Source organism: Lepidochelys kempii, chromosome 19 (assembly GCF_965140285.1).
Source record: "Lepidochelys kempii isolate rLepKem1 chromosome 19, rLepKem1.hap1, whole genome shotgun sequence".
Classification (NCBI taxonomy): Eukaryota; Metazoa; Chordata; order Testudines; family Cheloniidae; genus Lepidochelys; species Lepidochelys kempii.
The window spans coordinates 19,153,183-19,169,059 of record NC_136398.1 but is presented as its reverse complement, the minus strand read 5'-3'; the positions used below and the strand labels follow the sequence as shown (position 1 = coordinate 19,169,059).

Genomic DNA, 15,877 nt, shown 5'->3' with positions numbered 1-15,877 from the left:
CAGTTGCTACCTTGCTATGAGTTAATTCCTGGCACTAATCTTTTACCATACAAACTCTTTGTTAAGCGGAAGCTCTTTACCTGTGACTTTACTGAACTCTTCCAATATGTTTTCCTTGGTCTTGTTCTTTGGAATTGATCCAACAAACAGTCTGTTGTTCGCCACAGAGATGCACACTCCAAGGTGTTTCCCAGGACGGATTTCATAGTTGTCACACTAGGGAATATTAAGAGATGCCACTAGTATATTTCAGTTTTAACTCCTTAATTCAATATGGATCAAAAGGATAGTAAAAAAATTAAAATTCCTAATAGAGATGTGAATTTAGATATATATAGTAAAGATTATATACTGTAATAGAAATCATGCTATACTGGCCAGAATTAGAGATTGTTGATTTTTAGCTTTCTCAAAAGCCACATAATATAGACAACAAAAAACACATTTTGATAGCTTCTCTCTCTTGCCACCCTTCATATGCTGCTTTTCTTCTTAGGCCAAAAGAAAATTCTTCCTGCATCTGAAGAGTATCCTGAATATTGTGGCTGCTACCAGAATACAAACAGTGATATTATTAGCCTGATATGAAACAGAATCAAATCAATTAAAAGTATGAAACAGTTTGATTTGTATTTCTCACGTTCTTGAACATGCAATCACAACATAAGGTTGGTGGTTTTTCTCAGCAGTTTAACAAAACATGGTATCTATGAATCCTCATTTGTATTTCCTCATTTCCCTAAAGAGCACTTTCCTTAATTTCACAATTCATTTAAGTTTCATGCTCATTATAGTGGCCCAGAGTGATGAGAATATTTTTTCCTTTTGTGAAGTGCCAGACAAAGCTTTTCTAGTTAAAAACTCACTTAACATTTTAAAGCTTTCTAGGAAATGTTTTGTTTGGTTTTTTAGTTCCTATCAGCTAACCCACATTAGTCCCAGTTTTAGTCAAAGCCAGATTACTCTACGGGTGATGGTGGCAAGATGATGAAACATTTATAGGAAAGAGCCTTCTTCCTCTTTTTGCAATTCTCCTCAGTTTATCCAGAATTCCTTTATGACTTTAGTCTAGGATTTTCAGAGGATCCTAAACAAAAAATAAAAACTTAGCAGGTAGGACTTTCAAAAACATCTTCAGGCAGAAATCCCATCCAACTTCCTTAAATTGGAATTTTCAAAGCAGTTTACCTACTTTAAGATACTAACAGCAGCTCAGGAAAACAGATGTTTGATAAAATGCCCTCATAATAAGAAGTAGGTTACTCAGAGAAGTTCAAAAGAAAGGTTTCTCTCTTTATTCACCAGTAGTGTAATTCTTCAAATGGAAAAAAAACCAGTTACCCACCTTTTTGTAATTGGTGTTCTTCGAGATGTGTTGCTCATGTCCATTCCATTCTAGGTGTGCATTTGCCCACATGCACAGTCAGAGATTTTTGCCTTAGCTGTATCCATAGGGCTAGCTGTGGCACCCCCTTGAGTGCCGCGCCCATGTGTTGGAATATCAAGTGCCGCCGCCCTCACACCCTTTCAGTTGCTTCTTGCCAACAACTCCGACAGAGTAGGAGGAGGGCAGGTAATAGAATGGACAGAAGCAACACCTCGAAAAACAGTTACAAAAGGTGGGTAACCATTTTTTCTTCGAGTGCTTGCTCATGTCTATTCCATTCTAGGTGACTCAAGCAAAATCCTCAGAGGTAGGCTTGGAGTTTACCATCTTGCAGTCTGAAGCACTGCTCTGCCAAAGCCAACATTATCTTGAGCTTCCTGGGTCAGCACATTATGCGATGTGAACCTGTGGACGGACAACCAGGTCGTAGCCTGACAGATTTCCTGGAATAGCACTGTGTCAAGAAGGCTGCTGACAGCGCCTTTGCCCTAGTTGAGTGAGCTGTCACAATTGAGAAATTCCTACAGGGGGAGGGATAGCTCAGTAGTTTGAGCATTGGCTTGCTAAACCCAGGGTTGAGAGTTCAATCCTTGAGGGGGCCATTTAGGGATCTGGGGCAAAAATTGGGGATTGGTCCTGCTTTGAGCAGGGGGTTGGACTAGATGACCTCCTGAGGTCCCTTCCAACCTTGATATTCTATGATCTGCCAGGACGTTGCTGGAGCCAGGTAGGTGGGCCACGAACAGACGGACAGCATGCCATGCGCAGAAGTCCCAAAGGCTGAGCACCTCCTGACAAAGGGTCAAGGACCTGGCACCTCCCTGCCTGTTGCTATATTACATCACAGTTGTATTGTCAGTCAGGACCTGCACCATCTTGCCTCTCAGGTGGGGAAAGAATGCCTGGCAGGCCAGGTGGAGGACTGCCCTGAGCTCCCTTGCATTAATATGGTGGGCTAAGTTGTCCTTCAGCCCACAGCCCTATGTCCAAAGCTTGCCCAGGTGAGCGCCTGAGCCCAGATCCAACACATCAGAGATCAGGGTTAGAGATAGGGACAGAGTTGCGAAGGGGACCCCTTGGAGCATCGACCGGGGATCCAACCACCAGCGCAGAGATAGTAGGACTTGGTTCGGTACCATGACCACCCGGTCCAGAGCGTGTTTGCTTGGGGTAAAGACCAAGGCCAGCCACGCTTGGAGAGGCTATAGGTCTAGCCAAGTGTGGGGAACTGCATATGTGCAAGCGGCCATGTGACCCATCAGGCATAGGCAGATGTGGGCTGTAGTGAGTGGGTGGTCCCTCAGACAGATCAATTCTGACAAGGCCTGAAAGCATTCTTCCAGAAGGAAGGCCCTGGCTCGCCTGGAGTCAAGAACTACTCTGATGAACTTAATGCGTTTGACAGGCATTAAAAGTGGACTTTTCCGTGTTTATCAACAGGCCCAGGTTGCAGGAGGTAGAACGCACTAGGTCGAGGCTTCTCCGTACCTATTCTGGAGACCTGCCCTTGATAAGCCAGTCATTGAGTATTGAAACAGATAGATTCCTCAACGTCTGAGGTAAGCTGCTTCTGGCGCCACACGTTTTGTGAACACCCTCAGGGCCAAAGGGTAGTGCAGTGAACTGGAAATGGCACCCTCCTGCCATAAACTGGAAGAAACACCTGTGGCCCAGGAATGCAGAAATGTGGAAGTAAGTGTCCTTTAAGTTGAGAGCAGCCTACCAGTCTCCTGGATCCAGGGAGGTATGATGGAGGTCAGGGAAACCATGTGAAACTTCAGCTTCTTGAGAGACTTGAAGAAGTGACACAGGTCCAGGATGGGTCTGAGGCCCCCTTTTGCCTCCGGCATTAGGAAGTACAGGGAGGAGAAACCTTGTTGGGGAGGGGAAAGAGAGGTAGCCAAAAACTGCAGGGGATAGCCCCAAGATATTACGTCAAGAACCCAGCAGTCCAATGTGACCCACAGCTAGGCCGCACGTAGGGGAGGAGGCGGTTAAAGAAAGGTAACAGCCCCTGCTTTTCCTTTTCATTGGTCAAGGAGAGCACTAGCGAGCCAAGGGGAAGGTGGGTATAAAGATACTCAAACACTTTTGGGCAGGACTAAGTACTTATTTTCGGCCTGTTTTGAGGTAAGGGGGGATGGAGAAGAGTGTTTGCCAGATGGCCCTGGCAATTTTGAAGACCTCTGCATGCACCACAAAAATCAGGGTGGAGGCCGACAGGACACTGAATAAAGTGTCCGTCTGTTCAGCCATCTCCTTCACCTTGAGGCCCAAGTTCTTGGCCACCCAAGGCCTGGTGGGCTATAATAAAAAAAATCATTGGGCATGCTGGCTGTGAAGGGTCCTGCAACTGCCTCATCCAGGGATGCAAATGTCAACTGTCCCACCAGAGGGGGACCCTGGTTGTCGTCCTCCTCCATCGGGGAGGGTGGTTTAGTGGTGGGGACCACCTACCAAGTCTCAGCTTCTGGGTGTCTCTGGTTCCAGGCTCAGTGCCATTGGTGCTGGTGGTTATCACTCCGAGGGAGCTACCAATGAAGGGTCATAGCCATGACTGGAACAACCCATGCGTTTCAACAAGGCCACTGCACCGGCCACTGTCCCTGCCGCCATTGCCCCTATACTGTCTATGCCGGCTCAGTAACACAGTCCCGCCTCTGGGAGTCCATGTGACAAGTTGAAGCGACCCTCGGTTCCAGAGGAACCTCCTTCCAGAGACTACAGAGGGGCTGTAGATGCCAGAGTCTGCCTTGAGCTCACTGATAATGGTGACCAGTGCCCTGCATAGGGGGGCCAGTACCCACACCATGGAGACCCGTGTCGGTGCCAGGGGGACCAGAGACAGGAAGGAGAACGTTGCCACGGCATCAGTGATCGGCAACAAGACAACAACCTGCATGATGGCAATTGGTGCCAGTAGTAGGGGGACCAGCAAGTTCCTCTTGGGAAACTGTTTGGGTGAAGGTGACAGAGGCCACAGTGCCAGCGACCAACGGCAAGCATCTGGCAGCCTGGACAGAGGCTCTGACGTGCATTGGCACAGTGGTGGAGAGCACACCATCATCTCGGGGGATCTGTGGCGCTCCAACACTCACTTGCCCTCTTGGGGAGCCTTCGCCAAAGCTTGCAGCACCTGCTGCGCTAGCTGTGCGGGCAGAAACCTGTGCTCTTTCAATGCGTGGGAGCATGTGTTGGCATTGGTGCCGGCAAGGAAGATAGTCTAGTACTGCTCGCAGTAGTCAGGGGAGGACCTTTTGCTGGGCTAACAGCTGGAGAAAGCTGACGGCGGGGCTCTAGGGTGAGTGCATGGTCCTTTCACTGCTGTCCCCTTGCTTTTCTTCACTGATGCTGAGGAGCTGTGCTTCCACGCCTTCTTTTTCTGTACTGGTAACAGAGAGCGGTGCCGGGAGGAGCCCAGTGCCGGTGTACTTTTTATCGATGCTGAGGTGCTTGGTGACTCATGCCGAGGAGACCTGGATTGCAGATGGACTCCATCAGGAGAGCCTGGAGCTGAATGTCCCACTCTTTTTGTGTGGGGGGCCAAAAGTTCTTACAGATACAGTACTTGGGACAACTGCCGTGAGGGTCACTAACAGGTATAGGCCTGTTACAGTCTGTTCAGGGCTTGAAACCCAGAGACCGGGGCATGCCCCACCAGGGGAACCTGCTGGAACCTTAACAATTAAGGTATTAATGGGTACTTAACTACATACAAGGCCTTAAGGCACAAAGTCAAAGGGAGAAAAACCGCTCGTCCTTGTCAAGCAAGGAAAGGCGCTCTGATTGACCACCACGGGCAGTAAGAAGGAACCAAGAGGGCACAAGGCCGGCGGCGCCCGATATATCCACGCATGGATGCGGAACTCAAGGGGGTGCCACAGACAGCCTTCCAGATGCCACTAAGGCAAAAATCTCTGACGACCGCGCACATGGGCACGCGCACACCTAGAATGGAATCACAATGAGCAAGCACTCAAAGAGCAGTTTATTGAAGGGACAGATTAATATCTGATCCAAATTCATTTGAAAATTTGCTTTCAATACAAATAGAGTGATTCATAATAAACTTCTAATTTTCTATTAACTATTGTAAGTGAACTCAGAATCTGCTTTTCAACAAAGTGTTGATTATGGTTTTTTGTGGTTTTTTTGTTTGTTTTTTTTTAATCAAACCTGATCCCACTCCCATTTAAGTCATTAAAGATTTTGTCACTGATGTTAACAAAAGCAGAATCATACCCTATGAGTGAAGCCTACACAATTCAACATTGTCCCATACTACTTGAAGTGCAATGATCTTAATTCAAACTGAATGGAAACTCAAATCTTTGCTAAAAATAATGAACACCAAGCTCTAAGACTGATTTTTTCCAGTATCTTACAATGGTTTTTGGAAGTGTTAACTTCAAAGCTTGACTTTTCATGACCTCTTAGGGCTATGAATTTCAGCTCCATATTATTGGAAAAGATGAATTATGCATGTCCTGCTAGGAATTTGAGTCCTGGAAGAGCCCAAGATAATCTTATACAATCATATGTTTGTTCAAAGTTCTTAGATGATGACTGCTGAGTTCTTTCCAGTGAGGCTAATAGGCGGCAAGTGTTTGCTTGAAACCTCACCCTGTTAACAGGTGTTGATCCTACCAGGAAAGGGTTAAGTGGGTTTCGATGAACCTGGAGAGAGGCTACATAGCAGCAGTAGTATTCCACCTTTTCAGCCTGAGAGCCAATCACTCCCCACCCCGCCCCGCCAAGTGGGATGAATTCTCTGGCCCGCTCTGCTCCATTTGGACTACTTAGGCAATACAAGGAGAACAGAAGGCACCTGCAAGTCACCTGTTAAGGATTTACCCAAGAGCGAATAGAACCAAAGTATTCAGTTCCTGTGATTCTCATCCTGCAGCCCCAGCACAGAGGATATTATTGGGCTGTGGAGGGACAGGTCATACGTAAGTGTACAGCTTCCATTCTAGTTCTCCACAGCTGGCATATGGTCTTTTGGGGACAGCTGTCAACTAGCAGTCTTCACCCTTTCCCTCTCTTGGGCTATCCCTCATGTTTTTGTGAGGGAAGGGAGTAATCCCTTACTAGGAGTTCCTCTTGACTCAGCCTGAGCCTATCAAGTATCTATCCTGCTCTCCCTGATGTCAGGAATCTAGAGGAAGAGCTGCTGTACCTCAGCAGGAAAAGGTAAAGCAGCTGAGTAGAGCTCTCCTGGGACTGCAAAGGAAGCAGTAGGAGACACAGTGTTCCCATCCGCCCCTCTGTAGTGAGAAGGCAGATTCAAATATTTCAATGTCATAGTGAAACTTGATTGCAAAACAGCAGCGATGTCACATGAAGTTGCCCTGTGATCTTATGAGGTTGTCTCTTCAGATGGCCATAGACTGAGGAGGATTAGATGACACCTTCTCCAGCTTCCAGAAGAAAGGGAGATTGGGGCACTGAGTCTGCCATTTCTCCTGAGGTCTCAGTTCTCTTACTCTGTTCTGGCTGTTGCCTGCACCCCAGAACTAAGTTCATTTTTTAATACAGAATCAAACTGAAGTTTTCTTAACACTACCGGTCTAGATTGGGGCTTAGCAGCCTTAACAGTAGAACCCTAGAAACGGCCAAGTCCAGGGAGAAAATCTGAGCTAATACTTCCTTAAAAAAACCACAGTAAGAGTTTGGATTCTTTGTACTGTGGGGAACTGTGCTGACATAACAGGTAGTGAAAGTCACTGCTCACAGGTGAAACCTAGTACGTCATACTTTATTTTTCCTACAACTCTTATATTGTGATTCAATTTAGAGGCCCAAGCAGGCTGAAGCCTCACTGTACCAGGACTGTCCCTAGGTGCAGAGCCCCAAACCAAAGATATAACAGGTGGAAGAAAAAGCATGTTTGCATCTGTACATAAGGTGTTGGGGCTGCAGAAGGAGTAACACAGTATGTTTTACCACAGACTGGAGGTGCACACAATTTGAAACCAATCAGCAGCAATAATCACAGATCAACCACACAGCCACAGTCACATGGCAATTCACTGCATGAACTATAGCAGAGCTGAGCTTTGAGGAGGGATTTTGAAGAAGGTATGTTAAACTTGGTGGAGTAATACTATTAACCTGCTGTGTCTAGAATGAATTAACTCACCAGTTTGACTGCTTCTTGTGCTGAGTCTTTGCCACAGAAGGTAATAAAAGCATAACCTCTGTTCTGACCAGACAGAGGATCCATCATGAGGCGCAGATCCCAAATTGGACCAGCCTTCTCAAAGAGTGGCACCAATTCATCCTCATACAAGTCTCTGGGAATCTTGCCAACAAAAACCTGGAGAGAAAACAAAACCTCTTTAAAAGCCTTTGCAGATTCTGACCTGGAATTGGCACTTTAAATGAAGTTCTCTGGGAACAAAAACTGCATGAACAATAAATTTATGAACAACTATAGAAGAAACCCCTAGTTACGGCTGTAATACTATCTATCCATTATAGACTCATTTCACAATTAGGATATGTCTACACTTAAACCACTGCAGCGGCACAGCTGCAGCTGTAGTGAGTGGCTAAACTGAAGCAGTTCTCCCATCCCTGTAGTAATGCAGTTAATCCACCTCTCCTAGAGAGGGTAGCTAGGTTGATGGAAGAAATTCTTCCGTCGACCTAGCACCGTCTACACTGGGGGACAGGTCAACTTAACTATGGCAACCAGGGGTATGGATTTTTCACACCAATGAAAGACATAGCTGGGTCACCTTAACTTTTTAGAGTGGACCTATCCTTAAGTTTTCCCAGCCATTCATTCAAGATATTCTATTTTTGGTCTGTCTGGCTTTGCCATTCATAAGTAACATGCCCATTCCAAACCTAAAAATGTATCACACAAAAACAGACAGATTTAAATACGTAATTAATAAGGAAGAGCAGAAAACACTAGAGGTTTAATATATTAAACACAACTGAGGTGATATAGCTATTCACGTCTGAACTTCTCCATTTCCCCGAGTCTAAACTGTAGTAACTTCTGTCAAAAAGAAACAAGTTCTCACCCTTGCTGTACTTGTTGGTTGGTGGATTTTTTGTTGTTGTTAAGTCAAGTTGTAAAGATATACTCATGATGTTTTCTAAATAGTACGTTTAAATGGTGCAGGATGGAAACTAACTTGGCAAATTTTTGCTAAATGTAGTGAATGGTAGACACCCTTAATTTTAAAACTTAGTTTAGGAAGAAGAAAAATTAAGTCAGTTTTCAAAAATTGGTCGAATTTCTCAGAGTCACTTTTGGACGCATATCAAACAGAAATTCAGTACTCACAGTTGAATGTTATTGAGAGCTCTGAGCATCCGAACACAAGTATTATAAGAACAGTTTTGAAGATGCACACAATGTATGCCTAAGCGGAGAGGTATCGAGATTTTACCACCAATTTACAGACACGTGTCCACCCAATTTCTTTTTCAAACAATTTATTTTTTTTTTTTAAATAATGCAGTTTTCTAAGAAAGCAAAGTCTCATGTCTTGAATTTTTTTAAAGCAGTTTTAAAAGAAGTACAAGGGTTTATGAGCAGACTCAAGAACACCAAATACTCTCATCACAGGTATACATATTCTCATGGCCTTTATCTAGACCAAGATTAAAAAAAGATATCCTGCATCACGTTAAGTCTAGGGTGGACAACCTGCTGTTAGCCAAGGCAGTGTACAATTAAACACATACTAAGTCCATGTAATTAAAGGCAAGGCTTAAACTCTATCATCTCAGCACATTAGAGGCAGCGCGCACCTTGTCTACATTAAACTTTGTTAGTCAGAATGAGCTAGCTAACGTTATATGTTTTATCCCAGGGTACGTCTACACCACAGCAGGGAGGTGATTCCCAGCCCAGGTAGACATATGCACACTAGCTCTGCCAGAGTTACCATCTTGACTATAGCAGCATTGCTGCAGTGACCATACCACTACAGTCGTCCTGGTTAACATTGTTTCGTTGTTACATTGCTGATCAATTAGGGAACATGCTCATTTAAAGTTACACAATACTCCCTTAGAATGTTATTTGGCAGCCACCTGCTTTGTCAGTGGACAGAGCTAGCTGGTGGGGGCTTGGAACTAGGGTGGGCTGGCAGCCGCCCGCCCCCCCCCCCCCCCGCCCCCGTAATCATACAAGTATCTCTTTTCACAGCAGAAGACTTATCAGCTAGCAAGTCTTAGGGAGAAAAAAAGTGAAACCAAAAAAGCAAAGATACAACAAAGACAAGAACATGCAAAGCACCTTATTTGTGTGTGTTTCTATTCTGCTTCGGTACAGTAAAGGACAGACAATTATTTGTTACTGAGTGAAAAAATCCTACATAAATTACAATGATTTGGACATGTATATGTGCATATTTGTTTTTCCGAAAGTTAAGTATTTTAGGAAAAATTGTCAGCAAGGCCACCAGCAAGATCTGAAACCACCAAAAAATTTGCCGTGAGAATCCCTGCTCTGGATTAAGCAGAGCTAGTACGTGCACATCTACCTGCACTAGCAATCACACCTCCTAGCTGTTGGCTAGACATATGCTAGGATAAAAAGTGAATGACTAACAAGACTGTGAAATCTACTAGACTGTGAAAGAAGAGAACGGTTTCCTCTAATCTCCCTCAGCTTTCGGGTTCAGGGGGGATTCTTTCAACAGAAGGTAGAAGATTCAATAGGCGATTTTCAAGCAGACCACTTCCCTTTAACAAAACCAAGACAACAATTATTTGCTTAATACTCTCAAACAAGAAGGAGCCCCAGGATGATTAAAATACTCCTCTGCCATAGAGAGAGTAACAAAATTTTTTACCACGATGTATTAGAGATAGTGTGATTTGAATACTGCTTCTTATGCAAAGCCCTGATCAGCTGTGGCACTAGCCAGTTCATCAGTACCTAGGAGAATGTGTTAAAAGAGCACAGAGGTTATTTAAGTTAATTTGAGAAAGCATTTTCCCCAACACGCATGCTCAGGGTACTAAACCCACTAATATTTAGAGCGCTGGAGAGGACGGTGCGTACGCAGCAAGGGAGGGCCGACCCTACTGTTGGTGGGGTCCGGCTTAGGGATTTTTGAAGCACTTACTGAGCCATGGCATTAAGTAGCATGCCGCGACTCCCAGGATCATTAAGGGCATTTCAACATCCCCCACTTTAATCTTCTGGTCTGGAAAGAAAGTCCCCACTTGCAGCTTTCTGTACTGGCCCATGTTCCTGAAAATACAGGACTCATGGATATTTTTAGTAAAAGTTAGGAACAGATCATGGGCAATAAAAAAAGAAGTCACAGAAGTCTATGACTTTTACTAAAAACCATCCCTGACAAAATGGGGAGGGAGGAGGGTCCGGCACTCTCCTCCCCCCACAGCCACTGAGCAGCTTCAGGGTCCCTCTGCAGCCACCGGGAGCTGCAGGGCAGCTGGGGACCTGCAGGGGTCTACAGCCTAAACTCACTAATATATTAAAATAATTTAAATGAAATACAAAAAGTATTAAGTTTGCAGCCAACTTTAAAAAAAAAAAAAAAAAGACAGTCAACCCAACGAACTGGTGGAAGTCACTGGCTAAGCGCCTTCAACCAGGGTTTACTGAAGTGCTAAAAGAGCTTTGACAGCAGTGGCCTATTCTGAAGATGCAGGGAGAATATTTTTTCCATTTCAGTTTATTTAATTAGTTCATTCAAAGTTAAGAAACCCTGGATCTGAAAAAGCAGGAATGTTTGTTTTTTTGCATCCAATGTATGAATGGAAATTAGGTGTTAAATTATAAGACCTACTAGTTGTAAAATATTGAAGGACGTGGTGGCCAGAAACAGTTCAATACATAAATTACAGATAAACGTTCTTAAAATCAGGTTTAAATGCAAACATGTTTTGACACATTAAAAAAAAAAGTTATCCAGTGCACTTAAGGTAGTTTTATTTAATAAAAAAATAAAATGTTTGTGCATTTTTAATTGAATTTAAATTTCCATCCAAACAGAGCTGGACATGATACCAAGTACCCTAATTCTGAGCCACAGGACCCACAAGCAACACCTGAAGTTGGGTTCCAACACAGTTTAAGAGTATCATGCACTTAATGGCACACAAACAAAACATGGGGTTTGGTAACTCGGAAGAAAACCAAGTTAAACATACCAAATGTTCTTCACACTTTATCTGAGTTACTTAATAGGTAAAACAGTAGTTTTCACATGTATCTTTAAAAATCCAGACTTAAGTTTTAAGAGTTCTTCCCATTTGGAAGAGAGATATAGCAGTCACTTAATAGCAGATTAGTATATTTAACAAGTTTCCACTACAAGCTCTATTCTCAAGCACTGCTCTATGTTTGGCCTCTGCCAAAAGATGATTTTTTAAAAGTTTCAGCAGAACCCCTTTCTTTTAGAATTGAGAGCATAAAAAGCATTTTCCTCATCATAAAGCAGCTGCCACTTTTCCCACTCAGGGATAACACAAACATCTTCATTATGTAATGTCAAACTGGACTTATAAACAGGATTTGAGGAGCAGTAAGTGCTTTGCCAAGTTTAATGAAGTTCGGCTTAAATTTCATGCAGAGTTTGAAAGTGTAGAACTAAACACGTTCAGTAGACAATTCCATTAAGCCACTAGTTAAACACTTATGTATACGGTATACATGTGTGCGCAGTAGTTAACTAAGCTCCATCTTCCTAATGAGCTTCAGAAGCAGGACAAGTTGATTGGCTATGAAGAAAGCTTTGTCAACAGAACTTGTCAGCTTGTTAGGTGCACATGGTTGTGGTGCTAGCTGCACACAGTGCAAGAGTTTTGCACAATCAGCACAACAGGGCAATGGCAGATGTTATATCCTCAATCCAAATAATACAGTGAGATATTAGCTGCACACTTAGCCTAAAACTATTTTACACAAGTGAATTTGTGACTGACATAGAACTGGGCACTTTTCCTTTAGATATACCTAGGAAATTAAACCAAAAAAAATCCAAAAGGCTTCACAATAAGCACTAAGAAGTTAGGAAATGCAAGAGTTAAAGGTTGATGTACATCTTTAGCTGCCCCTTGTGCAAACAACATCATAGACTTTGCAATCATAGGCTTAGATGCCAAGCATCCAATGTTTTAGAACTAGCAATTACAAGTTTTCTATGTGTTCATATTTTAAGATGTAGAGGAAAGCCCATAAGAGCATTAATATAAAGTGAGAACTTATTGGCAAATTAAGTAATATTCTTGATTTCAGTCAATAGTCACCTATTGCAGCCATCTCACTGTTCAGGTTCTCTTCAGTCTTTTGAAGTCAGTCCCTTGTGGACAAACAAATACTGGTGTACATGAACTGCCTTGAAGTATTCAGTAGGTCACTGGTGACTACATTAAATAAAATTGGTATCAGCACTGTGCCTTGCAGAAGTCTGTTTTTCTAGAATCACCAGTTACAGAGCCACTTAAACATCTACCTCACAGCCCCAGCTAGCTACCAGTACAATCTATGAAGAATTCTTGACTTTGTGTAGTGCACACCAGTCTGTGAAATTGTGTCATAGGCTACTGTAAGATCAATTTCCCAATAGGAGTAGATATACCACACTCCCCCTACTGCAGGGGTGGGCAAACTTTTTGGCCCGAGGGCCATATCGGGGTTGCAAAACTATATGGAGGGTCGGGTAGGGAAGGCTGTGCCTCCCCAAACAGCCTGGCCCCCACCGCCAACTGCTCCCTCCCACTTCCCACCCCGACTGCCCCCTCAGAATCCCTGACCCATCCAACCCCCCCTTCTCCCTGTCCCCTGACCGCCCCCTCCTGGGACCCCACCCCCATCCAACCCCCCCCTTCTCCCTGTCCCCTGACTGCCCCAACCCCTATCCACACACCTGACAGGCCCCCTGGGACTCCCACGCCCTATCCAACCCCCCTGATCTGCATCCCCTGACCCCCCTCCCCGAACCCCTGACCCATCCAAACACTCCCTGCTCCCTGTCTCCCCCCCCCCACCCCGGCCAGAACCCCTGACCCATCCAACTGCCCCCTGCTGCCCTCCCCTCCCCCCGAACCCATCCAACCACCTCCTGCTCCCTGTCCCCTGACTGCTGACCCAGGACCCCCTGCTCCCCACCCCCTTATGCTGGAGCCAGCCACGCCACCACGCTATCTGGCAAGAGCAGCGGGCCAGAGCGCTGGTGGCACAGTGCGCTCAGGCTGCGGGAGAGGGGCCGGGGGCAAGCCTTCCCAGCTGGAGCTCAGGGACTGGGCAGGACAATCTCATGGGCCAGATGTGGCCCAGGGGCTGTAGTTTGCCCACCTCTGCCCTACAGCCAGAAGTTTGGCTGTCGGCTAAGAATTTAGCATTTCATGCAGTGTAAAGCTTACACTAGATATTTGTCTTGTATCTCTAGAAGCAATCAAGCTCAATATGTTCTTGCCAGCCTACCCTATTCAGAAGGTGGAGCTTCTGATGAACTCTCATTAGGCCTGATGTATAGTCCATCCCAACAGTCAAGACTAAAAGGTAACAAAACTATAGAAAACTGTAAACGGAGAAAAGGGGATTGCAGGAGGCAAGGGGATGTAACTGTCAGCATCCATTGACAAAAAGGGTATTTCTGGCCAAAAAAAGCAATCTGGGGGTCTAAAAACAAATTTAACAAGACCTCCAGACTAACTGACTGTAGATTTTGCAAAGTCTTCAAATCAGCATTATCTCCTTATTTTAAAGGAGCCTCAACAAGTTGGTTTTCATCCAGGCCCCAATATACAGAAGGTATCAGAAGAGGTAAACAGCAACAGAAAGACAGAGCTGATTACACCAACATGACATTGTGTCCCTAGTGGATTCATGAACAAGGGTGATTGAGTCTTGGGGGACTCCAACTGAGTGCCTTCAGGTAGGAGTCACAATACTGCTATTTAACACTACTCTATGCTGTCCTAAGGAATAAATGGATATTTGTCATTCATACTATGTCATGTAATCACATCAGCAGCACCACACAATGAACTCATTCACCTCTGTGCTTCCATTTCCCCTCCCATGCTTTGCCTTGCCTGTTTAAGTGAGTGTACAATGCCTAACACAACAGGGCCCCAATCTCAGTATAAGTTTTAGCATCACTATAATACCTATAAATACTGAAAAGATGGACGATCCAGCCTTAAAAATAACCATCTCCTTTCCATTTCTAGGCAATTTACCATTATGAATATTACTATTTCTATACACAAATCATTGAGGCCTGATTATATGGAATTCAAGACCCAAGTTGTATCCTTTTGCATATGCATAAGATTGTGAGTTCAATCTTAACTTTAGTGTTTCTTGACTTTTGTTTCACAGTGCCATTTCATGCATTTAGTATACAAGTCAGTTGTGTTAATGCCTAATTCAAACTCCATCCCCGGAGAAGGAGATAAAAGAGTTCCTCTCCATGTATATAAAAGATGGAAATTAGTGCCCATCAGGTTGCCTGTTCTTAAACCCTCTCAACTATACAATGTAGATTCACAGGGGTTACCAATCACTGTACTACTCCCAACCATTCTGCTACACTAGGTAGAAAGGAAGTCTGCAATACCAGCCATTGTATATGGCTACTATGGAGGAGCTAAGAAAAGGAGGTGAGCAGCCAGACCACCACTTATATAACATCAATAGCTTCTCAATGTAAAGGATAATAATAGGCTCCTGATTTACATACCAACATATACAATTTGAAATTAAGTGTCATAAAATGGATACATAAACTCTATTTCTGTAAATAGCTATAGGAGCAGTTTAGCAGTTTCAGCTGTACATCCACATTGCACAGGGTCTTCAATTTAGGCAAACAATGTCAATCTAGGCTAAAATTTGGCATACAAACTGTTAACCAGAGTGTGATGTGGATGTAAAATTCAGTTAAATTTTACGTTTGTGAGGAGGATGGGGGAATTTGGTAACAGCAATCATAAATGCATCGACAGAACAAAAACCAAAGCCACTCCAACCCTAAAATATCCAACTTCATTCAGTTTTCCTTTGTTGAACTGCAACTGCAGGGTGAATTTAGGGCTCTTAAAAGCTGGGGACCTACACCAGACTGAGCCACACAATGCAGGATAATTAAGAGGTCCTTTCACACAGATATATAAAAGTTTCCTTTACTAAGTGTTGTGTCCTCTTGCCTCTTATTTATTTTTTATATATATACACATTTAATTGAGAGTGACTTATTTTCACTTGCAGCAAAATATCAAATTTATTGCAGAACAGCTGGATGTGGACAAGTGATAGTGGACTCAACTAATCAACGTTTATTTACATATTTCAGTCATTTTGGTTAATATTAAAAGGAAATGACAACCACCTTAAAACTAATGTTTTAGCTCGTTGGAAGAGAGATAACACCAATGGGTTCCCTACAGCAATTTACAGGAAGATTCTATTAAGATGCTGTGGGGCAGCTACTGATGCCAATATGTTTACAGTAGATTCAAGACTATTTGAACGAAAAGTAC

General features: G+C 43.9%; 1 protein-coding gene across 6 annotated transcripts in view; it reads right to left on the bottom strand.

The window, feature by feature from the left end:
• Positions 1 to 15,877, bottom strand: part of HNRNPR (heterogeneous nuclear ribonucleoprotein R) — a 52,591-nt gene that overhangs the window by 21,837 nt on the left and 14,877 nt on the right. For all 6 annotated transcript variants that reach the window (XM_073317799.2, XM_073317794.2, XM_073317796.2 and 3 more), the window contains 2 exons: positions 7,530 to 7,706; positions 81 to 216 (listed from right to left, as the gene is read on the bottom strand). In XM_073317799.2, coding sequence (XP_073173900.1) covers positions 81 to 216; positions 7,530 to 7,706 — 313 coding nt within the window. The remainder of the gene's footprint in view (positions 1 to 80; positions 217 to 7,529; positions 7,707 to 15,877) is intronic.